Genomic DNA, 16,300 nt, shown 5'->3' on the forward strand with positions numbered 1-16,300 from the left:
AATTCGACCCGTAGTCCTCGCCTTCCGGTCTCCCCGCCGGAAGTGGCCCGTGGCGCAAGGCATTGTGGGGATCATGGCGGCTGCCCTTTGCCGGCGCTTCTTCAGCGCGGTGAGGGTCTCGGGAGTCTTACAGGCCCCGCCAGGCGCCGGCCTTTCCGGGTAGGGGCCCGCTGAGCGGGGTAACTGGTTCCCGTGGGGCGGGGGAGATGAGGTGACCTGGGAAGGGGATGTGGAGCATGTGGTGACCCCCCGGCCGTGGCAGGGGGGCTGCGTTGGGCGGGCGTCTCGGGCTGTTGAGTTGGGTTGGCCCGGCCCGGCCATTGTATGCGTGGGCCGGCTGAGGGAAAGGGGCCGTTGGGCGGCTGAGGGAAAGGGGCCGTTGGGCGGCTGAAGGGCCTGTTGGGCCAAAGTGGGTTCGTTCGAAGTAGCACCGCTTTGTGGCAGACCTGGGGCCATTCTGATGTAGCCTGCAGGGCATGGGGTTATTGCCCTTACATTGGGGTGAGCCCAGCATCCCAGCTAGACTCCAGCTCCTAATGCCCCTGTCTCTAAAACCACTGTCAAAATATCAGCTCAATCTTAAGTCTGTATTTGTTTGCAAAGAGCTTTAAAATTTGTATTAAAGCTAATGTTAAAAAAATGATATAATACATAGGTTGAGAAAAGAGTGTCTGTCCATCTGAGTCTACTGCTTAGATTATTCACAAATACAAAGTTTGTTTTTAAAGTCATAATTTACATATAGTGCATAATCAGCAATAACCCAAATTTAGGTGAGTGAATTTAAGATTACAGTTTAGATATTTAGCATCCGTGCATTTGAGTACGTTACTCATGAAAAAAGTTATAGAGAGAGTTGGTGGCAGAAAGCAAAATATATTGAGTGAAGATTGTCCCTCAGTAATCCTGTTCAGGTCCTTACGGTGCCTAGCCCCATAATATTTCAACATCTGGTTTATCAGCTGTGTAATGAAGGAATAGTTTCACCCAGTGCTAATGAAATTCATTCTCCTCCTGGGGACAATCAAGCGTGAAACTGCCATTGGGCAAAGTCCTCCACTTGAATAATAAGTTATACAGTCTTTAATATCCACACACAGCAAGCAAGACTATGTATGCATTTATTCTTTCAGATAATTTGTCCCTCTCTTTAGAAGGATGAAGCTCTGACTAACCCCAGATTGGTACTTAGTGAGATTCCACAATGATTAATATCTGAGTAACATTCTTCCGTTTCTCAATGTTTTGAAATTTCACATTTAGATTTTAGTACAGCTGGTTGTAATGGAATCGGAGTTATGCTACAGAAAAACTGGAATATGTCTCAGCTGTACCTTGCCAAAAGGGATTACATTAATTTTTTGACCCGCATTTACTTCCATTCCACACAAAATAGGTGTTCTCTTTATTATTGTAAACTGACATCAGAAATAACAAATCTTGAAAATTGAGATTATATTTAAAAAATATATAGGCTAAAGAAATTAATCCGTCAATATATGGGACTCCCTGATTTGCTATTGATATCTGCCAATTTGGGGTTTTGCAGGCTAGTGCACATTTGGGCATGTAAATTAGAAGCTTGCATTTCAGGATAATGAAGTTTGTAACAAACATTTTCTCCATGCTAGTAGCCAGAGGCATTACTTTATTGTTCAGCAGATAAAATCAGAAAGGTCTGGTTTCTTTACCACAGTTGCTGCTGAGAGTGCCAACAAGAGTGCCAGCTGTGATGGAACTTGCTCACTAGAACTAGACATATTACCAACTCATTTCACACAGGCCCCTCAATATCAGTTTAGGGCATAATGAAATTTAGTCACTACGAGAAGGATATCTTGATAGTCTAAACCAGTGGTTTTCAGTTGTTTTTTTTCACGGACCACTTGAAAATTGCTGAGGGTCTCGGCGGACCACTTAATGATCTTTCCAAATGTTGTTTGTACCATTAGCTAACTATTGTAAAGCACTTTGGATAAAAGTGCTATATTAATAAAACCTTAATAATAATTAACTTTTTTTGTTATACAAATAAAAGCACACAACTCATATTTTAATATCAGTAGTCTTACCTTTCTAATGTGATGGATGTGCCCTCTCTCCCCCTCCGCAGCAGCCCCTGAGCTGGGGCTGGAAAGGGGGGGGGGCGGTCTCTCCCTCTCTCCCCTGCCGTGGCAGCCCCCGAGCTGGGGCTGGGAAGGAGGGCCGTCTTTCCCTGACAGCCACAGCTCTGGAGCTGGGAAGAGTCGCCTCTTTCTCTGGCCACCGCATTCCTGCACGTCCCAAATTCTCCTCACCCCCTCTTCTCACCTCACTGTCCCCTCCCACCTATCCCCTATTCCCCCCCCCAAGGCCACCACCTCACCTTACATGTGCGTCTTCTCCAGGGTCCAGGCACCTAATCAGTGAAGCTATGCCTGCATGGTTCCACTAATTAGGTGGGTGGCCCTTAATTCTCTCATGTACGGCCACCCCAGGCGCGCACCTTAGAGGGAACTATCCACAGACTCCCTGAATGGAGCTCACAGACCACAGTTTGAGAACCTCTGGTCTAAACATTAGGTTTGCGGTAGCTATACTCCCTTGAAAAATAGGTTCTTGACAGAGTTTGAAGTAGTTATTTCCAAATAATATTAGTGTTTTCTCCTGGTGATACCTTAAAGACAGAAGCTCCATGTGGATGTTAAAGGCCCTTTGGCATTTGTTTGTAATAACGGCGTCTTCCTGCACATAATTTTAGTGTTATGAAATGCAGTACTTGTTTCTGCATGTCATTCTTGTTTTTCATAAATGCTGTTTTTACCAGTTATTATTTTTTTCATAGTAGTGCCTAGAAGTCTCAACCATGATCAGGGCCTCTTTGTGCTCAGCACTACTCAAATGCATAATAAGAGACAATCCCTTGCTCAGGAAGCTTATAAACAAATGAGAACAAGCCATACAAAGATTGAGAGGGGAAATGAAAATAGAGATGATGTGTGACATTGACAGAGCCGGGAATAGAACCCATGTCTTTCGACTCTCTCTCCAGTGGACTCTGCAACCTGCAGTGTTGGAGAATCTGCAAATAGAAAACTTGTTACAATCAGAATAGGAAGGTGTCCATGAGAATGGAAAGGAGGGTAAAGTTCATATTTAGCAGATTCCTTTTTTCCCCCTAATCAAATATATATTTTTCTTCCCTTTGTTGCAGATTAACCTCGAACCTGCTCCATAAGAAAACTACAAAAGTAGAGCCCTTCTATCAGTGTAAGTTTCTCCATACTATTTTGTCACGGAGAGGACTGGAGGAGTTTTTTGATGACCCAAAAAACTGGGGAGAAACTGTAGTTAAATCTGGTGAGTTATTTTTAACCTTTTAGATTTGGTGTCTTTGATATACCTCTGCTGTTAAAAATATGCAAATTAATAAAAATAATAATTTAGAAGGTATTTTGTGGCAATATGTCATGTCACTTCTTGTATATTCATTTGCTTTTCTATTTTAATTCTGTGTTAATACGAGTGGAACATTTATCATGCAGAGCAGAGGCAAAATGTCTAAACCCTATAGCCCAGCATATAGTCTTTAGCCATATTGTCATGTGACGAGAGATCACAGAAAGGGTTGCACTTCTAACACTGAACAAGGAACTTTAGGGATAATACTGTTTTCCTTATTCTAATAGAGCTACTTCTCTCTCTCTCTCTCTCTCTCTCCCCCCCCCCGCCTGCGCCCCCCCCCGTTTCTGCCCCTGCCTGCCTGCTTCTGCCTACAACTGTCCCTGGCTCTGAACTCCCCCTACAAATATTAGGGAACAGTACATAGTTTCTTTCACATTTGAGCATGGTCTTGTTTTCTAAGCAGGGTTGGGTCTGGTCAGTATTTCAGTGTCATCTACAAGGAAAAACCTTCAAAAATTGGTGATTGTAATTTGACATTCTTTCCAGGGAATCAACATGGTGTGCAGGTGGAAATATTTTTTCAGAAAATGGATCGTTTTTAGATGAAATCACTGTTTTTTGTTGCTGTTGTTTTTACAGGGGATGAGTGGCATGCAAAACACCTAAGAAACAAGAGTAATGAAGATTTGCACAAACTTTGGTAAGTGTTTTAGTGCAGTGTTTCCTATCCTTTTGGGGCACTTGTGCCAGTTTTCATATGAAAGACATGGCTGTATTAGTCAGTGAACTCAGTTGAGCACACTCTAACCTGTATTGGGACTCTAATTCTGGTCAGAGTATGTACAGTGTATTGGTAGAAGTGGTAAATTGGGCTCCAGTGCAGAAGAGTCCAACTTGGCCCATCAGTTAAGGATGTTCTTTAAAAGGTTTATATAAAAATGTGTGGTCTCATGGACAGAGGATGGGACTAGGGGTTAAGACACATGGGGTTCTAATTCCCACCTTTGCCACTGACTATGTGAGCTTGGGATAAATGACTTTAGTCCTGTGTCCCTCAGTTTCTCCAATAAGTAAAACAGGAAATAATGGTGTTTACCCATCCTTTGTAAAGTGCTGTGAAATCACAGAAGAAAAAGCCCTGTTAAAAGTAAATCAGATTGTTAGAATTGCAAGATCTTTAAAAATACAACTTAAGTAGCATAGGCGAGGAATAAAAAAAAAAAAATCTTTTTAACTGGGAGCCCAGAGTACCAGACACAAAATCATGTAATCCCAGCGGTTGAGAATCACTATTTAAGTGAATAATTTACAAGCATGTTACTACTAAAACTTGCATCTAATTTCTGACCTTATTGTACTATTACGTTCATTGATTCAGGTATGTCCTATTGAAAGAGAAAAACATGCTTTTAACTCTAGAGCAAGAAGCAAAGCGACAAAGTTTACCTATGCCAAGTCCGGAACGATTAGAAAAGGTAACTTTTTCATATAAGCTAAAAACATCACTGCAGGTAAACTTTGTGTGTGAAAGATGCAATGTTTGCAAACCTGTAAAAGACAGTTTCTCAGAATTATGTTCCTGATTCATTTTGCTTAGGGTAGCAATGTAAAAGTTAACTTGTTCCAAAGCCTTTCTCACTTCCTATACTTCCTAATTGTCAAGGTGGTTAAACACTGGAATAAATTGCCTAGGGAGGTTGTGGAATCTCCATCATTGGAGGTTTTTAAGAGCAGGTTAGACAAACACCTGTCAGGGATGTCTAGATAATACTTAGTCCTGCCGTGAGTGCAGGGGACTGGACTAGATGACCTCTCAAGGTCCCTTCCACTTCTATGATTCTATGTTTAATCAAATTCATATTAAAACCTCTTTCATTCCACTGAAACTGATTTCACAGTCATTTCTGGTATCTTTTCCTGGCCCAAGTTGCAGCCCGCCCATATTCTTATCCTTGAACTTTCTGCTGCCTTCAACTCCTTCGTTCTCTATCTTCCCTGGTCTTCTACGAACCTGTGACCTCTTGGTTCTTTTCCCATTTTTCTGACCCTCTTTCAGTGTCTTCTTCTCTAACATTCTGACCTTGTTTCCCTACTCATTTCTGTCCCTACCTTAACTTTGCAGACTTCATCTACTCACACATGAATCATGGTAACAAAGTTTCTAGCTGGAAAAGTGTTGAGAAGCTTCTGGTCAAATGTTATAGTTTGGCCATTGCTGCTCTCTGATCATCTAATAGGAACTGAGACCCCAAGTTGCCAACCAGCATCACAAACCACTGCCATGAACTGTCAGAAATGCAGATAAAATCTGCATATTTCCAGTTGTTTTCCACAACCTACCAGCATCAATTCACTGTCTGGCTTGAGCCTTAGCCAGCTGGCACCTTAACTAAAAGATCCTCAGTTTAACCACAGATCAATAACCGGCATTGCGGCTTCAGTGTCATGTTGAAATGGTTATTCTGTTTTCAGGTGGAAAAGTCTATGGGAAGAATAGACTTAGTTATTAAAGAAAGAGAAGTTGCTCTGCGGCTGTTACAAACAGGCCACGAAAACCCGCGACCTGGCGAGTGGAGAAATGACTTCTTAGGACGCACCTACTGGTATGGGAAAGAGGATTACTGTTCTATATGTGCAGAGCTGTAGGCGGTATCAGTACTATCAAAAACAGAAACAGCTTACAGAAAAAGAGTCAGATAACATGTCTATTGTGGAAAAAACATCTTTTTAACCTTATCAAGAGCAAGATATATCTACCATCTAGAAGAGAAAAGCAGTATTTGTTAAACAACATTAATACCTTTGGGGATGTTTCATCACTGGCAACTTTGCTAAGCAGTTAGCTGGGCTGGGGTGGTGGTAAACACTCTCTAGCAATTCCATGGATAAATCACCAGATAAACAGCAAACAGAACTTGTTCCCATTTAGATTCAAAGTTTTACAGTATTGGGGGACCTGGTTACAACATGGTAGTCCCCTGATGTGGTTGAAATATGGTTTAGTCTTGCTGTGTCGATGAGTTCACAGTGTTTCCAAGTTGTGCTATGGACTTGGACTTTTCTCAGCTGTATTGCAAGACCACTGATTGAGTAGGATTGCCAATTTTGTATTATTTAAAAACCGGACACTCCAGCAGGAGCGTTGGAACCTCCCCTTCCCTACCCCTGAGGCTCTGCCCCTCATTCACTCCTCTTCCCCCCGTCGCTTGCTCCCCTGCTCCGCCTCCCCCTCCTGCCCGGGTCAGGAGGGACTTTCTTGCAGAGCCAGGGCTGGGAGCTGCAGCCGCCTGACACAGGTAGGAAGCAGCCCTGGCTGATTAGGACGCCTCCCACGCCCTTAGTAACCAGAAAGTGTAAGATCCCCTTTTTGACCAGACTTCCCAGTTAAAAACTGGGACCTGGCCAGTGGCCACCCTAGTGTTCAGGGGCAACTATGTAACCTGGTCTTCCAAAAACTATAGCACTTATAGCAGGGATCAGCAACCTTTGGCACGTGGCCTGTCAGGAAAAGCCTCGGCCTGTGCCAGTTCCTGCAGCCCCCATTGACCTGAAACAGTGAACTGCGGCCAGTGGGAGCTGCGATCAGCTGAACCCACCGCGGACGCAGCAGGTAAACAAACTGGCCCGGCCCTCCAGGGGCTTTCCCTGACAGGCTGCGTGCCAAAGGTTGCCGATCCCTGATTTACAGTGTAGATGGGACTACATGTAGATGGATTTAGGATATCCTATCATTGTTGACAGGTATTTTAAGTTGTTGTTTGTAATCTCTGTAAATTAAAGTTGACTATATCCAATAAACTCCAGTAAACTTAGATTCAGGGTGAAATCCTGGCCCTATCGAAGTCAATGGCAAAACTCCCACTAACTTTAATAGGGCCAGAATTTTACCTTCAGTGTAATAGCATTTTGAGGAACAGTTTCTGTATTCTGCACTGGAGTGACAGGAGTGTGGAGGAGATGGAGAAAGAAAGGGAAGCTCACGTGGAGACAATACAGCAGTGAATATTGAATCTTGGACTCATTTATCATTTCTGTGGCTGTTCGGTAGAGTACTGAGTACATTAATCATTGTGCTTAAACTTGTATTGTACTAGGTATATGGAGCAAAATTCTCTTCCACTCCTGCAAGCTGTATTGTATCTGATGCATCCCTGTGCAACATTGGTATTTAAAAAAAAAAGTGTAGTTGTGTTATTCAGCCCTTTTGCTCCTGCTGCAGCTTGCTTTTAAAGTGCCTGGACACCATACTCAAATTGATTTATCTAAAATTGCAAACAGGCTTGCTATGGAATTTTTGTGAGGGTGGTTTTTTTTTTTTTTTTTTTTTTTAATCGCTCCCCTGGTTGAGTAAAAAGGCGCCAAGAAATTGACAAGGCGCCATTTGTGCTCAGTGGGGGAGCGGCCGCTTCTCCCCCCCCCCCCCCCCCGCTACGCTACTCCCTGCCAGGTCGGGAGCCACAGCCAGGCAGTGCAGTGTGCAAGGCAGCTGCTCCTCAGCTCCCAGCCCCCTTTGACAACTCGAACAGTCTGTAAGAACTGCCCGGGCAGGGGGACCCGGCTACGGGGCCGGCAGAGCCCTCAGGGAGCAGCGACTGCAGTGAGGGGGCCTTTCCCAGCACCTAGCTTCTTGCTACTCCTTTCCCTGCACCCTGAGCTATCCCCCCTGCCTGCACACAGCGCCTAGCTACCCCCTCCCTACACCCTGAGCAGTTTTCAAACTTTTTGAGCTGATCCCTCCTCTCCCCTTCTTTGAGTTATAATTTTTGGTTGCACACCCCTCCCCTGCAACCCAGATAGCTGGGTGGCGTGCTGAGGTGAGTCAGGGGGTGGAGGTGGTGCTCCCTCCCCGGGCCCTGCCTTGCAGAGCTGACTCCCTAAAATGGAAGTCAAGCTATGCTTATGGAGGGCCACCCGGCACCCCATGGGGCAGGAGCCAGGTGCCCCGAGCTCCCCCACGCCCAGCGGCTGAAGTCCAGAGCTTTGAGACACCCCCCACCGCTGTGGAGTTTTTCTAGCATGTTGGGGGGGCCTCAAAGAAAAAGGTTGAGAACCCCTTGACTAGACCATAGTACCTGCCAACTTGAACAAAAAAGAGCAGCTTCGTTACAATCCATTAACTGAGATGCAGCAATCTAAATGATGGATAATATTGTAACCAATTTGTATGTCATTGACAGGTACAATTCCAAAGAGTGGCCAATACCTTGGTACCTAAACAAAAAATACAACAGGAGGAAATTCTTCTACTCGCCACGTGTGAAACATTTCATCAGGTAATTTGAAATGGAAAGGAAAATTCTCTAACCCTGTTTGTTGTGCACTAGTCTAGTGCTTCCCACCTTGTAGAGGACAGTCTTACTGCTTTCTCTAGCTTGTAGATTGTTTTTTTCCTTTACATGATGGAGAAGAGGTGACACTGAACAAAAACTGTTTGACCCTGATCCTGCAAGCACTTAGGCACGTGCTTAACTTTAGGCATGTGAGTAGTCCCCTTGAAACCAATGGGGTTACTTATCTGTTTAAAGCTCAGCACACCTGTAAGAGGTCCCAGTTCTGTGAACAAAGTCACTAAGTCACATTCCTAGTATATAATTGGTTCTGGGTACAGCTAAATAACTGTTGACGATGACATGGTGTCATGCTGTATCCCAGCTTTTTTGAAGTTGTCACCACTTATCTTCTGGGTCTGACTTTGCTTACAGAAATTCTGACTGGTAATATTTTACAGAGCACTTTTAATCCCAAGGACTTTACCAATAATATGAATGAATCCCTTCCAGGGTTGGTGTGTAGCACACTAACTGTGTGAAGGTAAAATCTGAGCCCTGTATACCAGGCCAAATCTTTATTCTTTTGAGAGTGCCCTGGCTCTCTAATATACACAGAGCAAAGATAAGACCAATTTCAAAGACCGCCCACATAGCATACTGCATGGAACTCGAGCTTACTTCTCTTGGAAAGATGAAGGAATGAGTCACCCTGCCTGCATTCTAATTTATAGTTCCATGCAGTGTTAGAATTCCAAAGATGATGATTTGCACAAAGCACCTGCCCTACATTTGATGCTATGCATATTAATTATGATAAAATGCTTAGGAGCATTCCTCTAGTCTCCTAATAAACTTCAGTCTGGCCATAGTTTGTATAATCAAAACCCATAATCTGATCACTTTGAAATTTTGTGCAGCTTCTTTCATACAAACTAAGTTGTATGGTATTTTGGTTGATTTCAGTGGCACCCGTCCCATCTCAGCCATACCCTACTGACCCAGAATCAAATATAATATTCTGAATGTTATCTTATTTATAACAGTTCCACAACACCAGCTGCTTAATTATGCTCAGCATCTCTGGTAAAATCCTGAGATCATTTGCCTTTTTACTGCTGCCAGATATTATGCAGATGGTTCTGATGCATAATCACTCCTATGTCTCTCACTCATCTGTAATTAGTATTGTTTGCATGTAGATTACAAAATGTTTTTTCCTTGTTATACTTCTGCAGATTAAGCTGCATGGGTTATTTAGCCATTTTTAAGCCTCATCTGTCAGTCATTCTGAATTACAGCTTGCTCTACTCCTTTCTGGTCCAGTTTTCAGTCAAATTTATCCACCTGCAAAATCGTTCTGTACTCCCAAGTTATTTTATGTGCAAAGCAACCAAGGTATTTTCTCCTATTAACACTCCTCTCCCCCTCCCCCCCCCAAACACACACACACCACACTTGTTACCTGTAGGATTCAAAGTGGAGGAAAAAACTGTGCTACTTTACCTATAATTGCTGAATATTTCTGCTAAAAGCAGTGAAAGTTAATACTAACGTAACCAGTGGCCTCTTTCTGACCATGTATTATAAGGGCTTGAATTCATCCTATTTTTCTGCTCCTTTTGCCACTGTCACCCACCCCCTCCTCCTCACTTCTCTCCTCTATGCTTTGATGACTCCTTGCTTGACTAGTTCTTCAGCATCTCCCTTGGTGGCTTCATCTCCTCTCCTTTTCACTCTTACATTACTCCAGAGTTCCATTCTTGGTCCCTTCTCTTCTCACTCAACCTTATGCTATCTCCATCCCAACTGCTGCCCCTCTAGTCAAACTTTCAACTGTTTGACAAACTCAGGATGGCAAAGACTGAACTTCCTCTGCACCTGACCTATGGCCTCATTTCTTTCTCATGGTCAATTCTGTGGTCCTTCCCTTGCACCAGCCTATCAACCTCAGTGTTACTGGACTTCTAACTCTTTTGCATTCAGGCTATTGCTAAATCCTTTCACTTCCTATACAAAATTCTGTCTTGACGACCCTATCCATTGTCCATACCTTGATAATGCTCCTGTCTGGACTACTCCAGCTGCCTCTTCTCTGGCCTTTCCTAGTATCTATCTAAACATCCTCCAGTCTAGTCACTAGAAAAGATCTCCCATTGCATACTACTACAAAGCAACTTAACCCAGTTCCTGCTTACTACTTTGACCTGGGACTATCTCTCTACTGGCAACCTCTGTTTTCCTAAAACAACTCCTTTCACTGTTGCTACTTCATCTTGAACTGTTAATCTGTTGTATTTACAGTATCAAGTGCTTGTTTGAAATAAACTAGTTATGTCCATTGTTTCATTATTAAACACCGTGTAGGGAATGTACTCCAGTTGACCAAATTTACTAACTTTCTCCCACAAATCCATGCTGGCACTTCCCCTTAATTTTGCATTGAAAAGCATGTTTGGAGAGATCCCAGTGCATGACAGCAGAGACTTGGTGGTTTGGATGTGTCTCTAATTTTCTGCTAGAGGACAAGAGTCAAAGGAGCAGTAAAGAATTATTGGTACAGTTCTAAAATTCACATGTAGGAATCCATCATACATCTTGTTGCCCCTCTAGAGTCTTCCACTCAAGACCTGTTTACACTGGAAAACTGAGTGTTGTCAGCAATGGCCCCCTGTACTCCTGTTAAATTGCTCATCTGCTAGTGAAGATGGGACAAAACTGTCTTGAGCACTGTTACAGAAATCATGGTTAAGAGATGAGTTCTGCACTAGTGTTAAACTGTTCTATTTCCGCTAGCAGTTCAGGGACACCAGTTACTGAAAACCATTGTCAGCAACTGGTATGTTTCCTGGTTCAGAGGGGTGATTAACTGGAGAAACATCATCTCTGCAGCTTCTGTAAACTAAAAACAACTTTGGGTATTTCCCCCTAGCAGCCTATTTTCTCCTTTTATTTTTCATTGCTGCCCTCTTAATTTGTTCACTTCAGACATTTATACTTCATACATATGCCAGGCATCTTATATAACTTGTATTACTGTAAAGCATTTGAGGATACAATTTGCATAAAATATACTTCTCCTCTTGGAACTATGGCAGAACTGCCCTTTCCCTGTGAATAGCAGGGGAAAAGCATGAATAAAAGGTGTGTTCATAAAACTTGGAGCAGTGGGGAACTGGCGTAGTGCATTATTGCTAATATAAAGTAGGTGCCCTTTCTCCTCTTTAGTTCCAGCTTCTACTCATCATAGCAACTGTTATCAGTATTAGCTGGGCCCAGGTCTTGAAGCCAGCACAAGCCTCTGATATAAATTCATGTTGATTGCTGAACTTGAGTCTCCAAGGTTAAGTGAACTCTTGTTAATAGAAGCCAGCTTACCCAGTTAAACTAATTGCCCAGTTTGAAAGTCTTAGAAAATTCAATAAAGTGATTCAAAAAAATCTTTAAAATTTTTGCATAAGTGATATGACTTGGAGAACGTGTTGGACTATAATGAAATTTAACAATTAATGCTTCTTTTTCTTCATTACAGACTCAGAATAGAACAACACTTGAAAAAACAAGCAAGGATGAAAAGCTTAGAAAAAAAGAAACAGCTCCTTTTACAAGAGAAATTCCCTCACCTTGCTGCACAATCACAGAATTAATATCAAGCTGGCAGCGTGATGCAAGTAATAGTTTTATTGCAGTAGTCTTAAGATGCTACATGTGACTGGCATGTAGTGTGAACATATTTTCAGTGGGCAGCAGATAAAGAACAGGGCTGCCTGTGAGGGTTTTTTGTTCTTTCTTTTTCCCTGCCCAAATAAAGCTCCTCAACCCTAAAAATAAAATTCATATCTGGGTTGAGAGATCTTCAGAGCAAAACAATAACAATTTGTACTGAGTCATTTAAGTGATTGATAAAATACTACTTTTCCAGAAACCAGGTGCTGAAAATTAATGTTTTAATATTACGTGTCATTTACTATAAAGCTGAATTGTATATGCTTAACGGTAAAAAGGCATCTGCAAGACAGATTGCAATCAAGGCAGTTGTAGACATGTCTGCTTTAGCTTTAAATAAAGAGGTCTTCTCTCCCTTTTTCTTTTTTGCACTTAACACTTAGCGTAGCACATTATACAAACTATAGCAGCTGTCCAATGCACTGGACTGCTCTATTTAAGTACAACAAAATAACAAATGCATTAGGCAGCAAATTACACCAGCAAACTGACCACCTAGTTGTAAAATCAAGTAGGTAAGGGAAAGGAATAGAAAGTTCAAGAGCAACATCTCTACAGAAAGCAATGGTAAATTAGATAGGGCACATCTCAGTCAAATTAATTTTAAATCTGGCTTGATAGCTGTCTCCCAGTTTTCTTAGTAAGGAGGGAGTAGCTTGAAGATAGCACAGGCTAAATTCCTGGTTATCTTTGGTAGATTCAGTGGAAATGTTCACATTTTCTAACATAGCCCTACACTTATTTTTGTAAGTCACTGGCTCTTTGCTTTATCACATTAGAGCCTGCAGCCTAATTATGTTCCTGGCAGGGGAAAGCTTTCAAATATTCTTCAGAAATAAATATTTGCATTAGTAGTAGCACAACACTAGATACCTAAGTAACAAGTTAAGGACAACTTTGCTATTTGCAATTAAAGTTTAGGTAGTTTCATGTATGATGTATACTAAGATGTACATAGCAGCACCCAGCTCTTCCCTATTAATAAAGATATTTAGCTGTCAATTGATAATTAATTGAATGCAACTGGTGCTGAGATCTACTATGGAGACTTAATCAACGGGACAACTGAATTCTATAATTCTGCAACACTGAAACTGTGTATGTAACTTGAGCTGCCTAAAAGCTATCTCTGTACAGAAGGCAATTATTCCATTACAAAACCATTCAATGCACCTGACTTGCACTTGTAGAACATTTTTGGTCTTCCAGAATGTTTAGTTAAGAAATAAATTAAAAATTAAGAGTACAGTTAGCAGTACCTGTTTGAAAGAAGTAGCTTTGAAGGAAAGGACAGATGTGGCTAGATTCAACCATGCTATATGCAGCAACCACCACCTTGGATTCAATTAATTGTCCTAGTCAATGCAGAAGAGAACTTTTTCCTGTCTCTAAGTGAAATTCTACTTTTACCTAGATAGAGTAGGTAAGACATAAGAGCTTACTCATCTTTAGTACTCTATTTCATGGTGAACAGGAGTTGAGTTGCATACCAATAACCACTCATTGAATCTTTTACAAAATTAAAGTAGAATCACTGTTTACAAACATGATAACCTTCCATAAAACTAGCTACATTTAACACTACCACCTACAAAAGTAATCAAATAGGACAAGCTGTGATGGAATCAAATACCTGAGAAAATATTAGCCTTCCTAAATATTCCCCTGCAGCATAAAGGATAAACAGCAAAAAATGTGGGGAGGGGTTTGTTTTTAAGTAGATGAAGTTGTTTTTGCTCTGGGAAAGGCACTAGTTAACTGTCACAGATGAGTGATTTTTTTAGTCATACTATAATTTTTTTTGTCCTAGAAGAAAGTATAGTGTGCTTTCCCTCACTCTATAATTGATAGAGGGGTATAAATTATTCCATTATTTATACACATAAACAGGCTCTGGCATTCTGCATCATAGCGTTTTCCTTCTTAAGTTTAGGGAGTAATAATAAAAGTCAACTTTATTTTCTCCTTGCCCAGTTGTCAACATATATTCGATACATCCTGACATTTCACTAATGGCACTTGAATGTGGTTGTACAGTTATAAGAGTCTTGTTTACTTTCACCATTTAAGTTTCTCCTAATCAGTTTATTTGTCCTACCCTACCACAATGATCACCCCTCTCTGTATGCCATACTGCAGTTGCAGTCAGAGACACTTGAGTTGGATCCTGCCTTGTTTTGAGAGGGGCCGGTGCTAGCAGCCAACAGCCCTGAGAATCTGGAACTTGGTCTCGCCTTTGATCCAAAATAGCCCAAACTGATGACCATCAAGGCATGCTGTTAAAGTCATTTAGTTGATGAGGCATGTAGAGAGGTTAAGGGGTCTATTCCTGGGAGATGAAGGAGCATTTCGATTTTAAGTTATTGGCTAGCTCTGTTCACTTATTTCCTATATGACAGTTTTATACAGTTTATCATTGGTATTGGTTTATCGTTATTAGATTGTAAACCTAATTGTTAAGGTGTCAAGAACTTTCATGTGGCCATTTTTAATTGTTTAAAGCAGTGGACTCCAAACTCTTTTGATCGTGCACCCCATCAGTAAAAAATTTTTGAGCGCGCACCCCCTGCTCCCAGCCAAACCATCGAAGCAACAATAACAAAAAAAAGCCGCTCGGACTCCTGGCCGAACTGCGGGGGAGATCACTGGTTTAAAGAACAAATGGGCACTGCTTTTCTAACAGGGGAATTTTAAAATTCCCAACCAAAACTTCATTATGGCAGGGGTGGAATCTAAATACAAAACAGAGCCAGGTGGTCTTGAGTTGTAAACCAAGCTTGGACACAAAATTTCCTTTGTGGCTTTAGGCAGTCACTGCCTCAGGTTCCCAATCTGTAAAATGAATACGCTACTAACCTAGATCACACACGTTGTCCAAGCTAAGTGCATTCTCATACCTCTGAAGGTGGAAAGTACGGTATATGCCAAATATTCACTGAAGTGAACTCACTTCTATTCATAATAGTTTTAGAACCAAATTTATACATAGCCTATATTCTGGGCCTTAACTACTTCATAGTACACCATGAAAGAGGAGAATATCAAGAGAACATTTTCCACTACAAGGCTAGTGCTATCGCAGCAGCTTCACAGTTTAGGTTGAAATGGGCTGCCTCAGATAGATATAAGTATAAAAAATAGTTTTCCATCTGGATTGTTTATTAATTACAGAAGAGTATGAATGCTTGCTGAAAACCAGTGTTGCTCAAAATGTGAAAACGGGACCATTTTATTTTTTTAAAAGACAAATTAGAGTAATTTGTTAAGGACAGCATATCAACAGGGAAGACTAATCTGTAAAAGTAGACAAGATTTTTTTTTTAAATAAATTTGATGCAAGGGCATTTCAAAGTATTGCATCTACCAGCTAACCTGTAAAGCTACCCACAGGAAAAGATTTTTAGAGAAAATAGACATTTATACAAAATTATAAAATACTTATAATAAGAGTTATTGCATTTCAAGGGATGAAACATCCATTTTCTGTGACGGGACCAGTTAGGCCTTTTAAACAATGTCTAAGGTTTGTAAAAATGGATCTTGAAGTATGCAAAAAAACAAAACAGTATAAACTTTCTACAAAAGATTCCATCCCATTCCTGAGTACACTAAAGCTATGAAACATAAGGAGCATTGGGAAGGCAGCAGTTTCTCATAGGGTGAGGTCTATGGGCATTTCCTTTCTACACACTGCTTCCCTCCTTCTTCATACTCTTGTTTAGAGATCCACATTTGTTGAAAGGTACCCTGCAAAACAGGAAAACAACAACAACTCAGTGCTGTACCCAGGGTATCATTAGCTCTGACAGCATGAAAAGCAAACCAGCCTTTATATTTTTCAGGCTGCAGCACAGGACCATGGCTCCAGCTAGCTAAACGTATCTTTAAACTGGGGTCTGCATGTTAAGCAACTAGGGAAGATT

General features: G+C 41.6%; 2 protein-coding genes across 3 annotated transcripts in view; one reads left to right on the plus strand and one right to left on the minus strand.

Moving 5' to 3' along the window:
- Window positions 1-14,340, plus strand: MRPL47 (mitochondrial ribosomal protein L47). 2 transcript variants are annotated; one of them, XM_065556866.1, is made up of 7 exons: window positions 1-159; window positions 3,194-3,339; window positions 4,024-4,084; window positions 4,763-4,859; window positions 5,857-5,987; window positions 8,562-8,657; window positions 12,184-14,340. In XM_065556866.1, exons 1-7 carry the CDS (start codon window positions 74-76, stop codon window positions 12,296-12,298), a joined length of 732 nt encoding a protein of 243 aa, XP_065412938.1. In that variant the 5' UTR covers window positions 1-73; the 3' UTR covers window positions 12,299-14,340. The 2 variants fall into 2 exon arrangements, with proteins under 2 accessions (XP_065412938.1, XP_065412939.1); XM_065556867.1 differs by having other exon boundaries at window positions 33-109.
- ACTL6A (actin like 6A) overlaps window positions 12,582-16,300 on the minus strand; it is a 17,464-nt gene continuing 13,745 nt past the window's right edge. Inside the window, exon 14 of the mRNA XM_005285961.5 lies at window positions 12,582-16,124. Coding sequence (XP_005286018.1) covers window positions 16,044-16,124 — 81 coding nt within the window. The 3' untranslated portion in view covers window positions 12,582-16,043. The remainder of the gene's footprint in view (window positions 16,125-16,300) is intronic.

Source organism: Chrysemys picta, chromosome 9 (genome assembly GCF_011386835.1).
Source record: "Chrysemys picta bellii isolate R12L10 chromosome 9, ASM1138683v2, whole genome shotgun sequence".
NCBI classification, from domain to species: Eukaryota; Metazoa; Chordata; order Testudines; family Emydidae; genus Chrysemys; species Chrysemys picta.

Excerpts from the sequence above, each read along its gene's own strand:
- MRPL47 (XM_065556866.1), top strand. The coding sequence starts at position 74 with ATGGCGGCTGCCCTTTGCCGGCGCTTCTTCAGCGCGGTGAGGGTCTCG. Across the intron at positions 3,340-4,023 it reads AGAAACTGTAGTTAAATCTG|GGGATGAGTGGCATGCAAAA; the intron begins GTGAGTTATTTT and ends TTGTTTTTACAG. Across the intron at positions 4,860-5,856 it reads GTCCGGAACGATTAGAAAAG|GTGGAAAAGTCTATGGGAAG; the intron begins GTAACTTTTTCA and ends TTCTGTTTTCAG.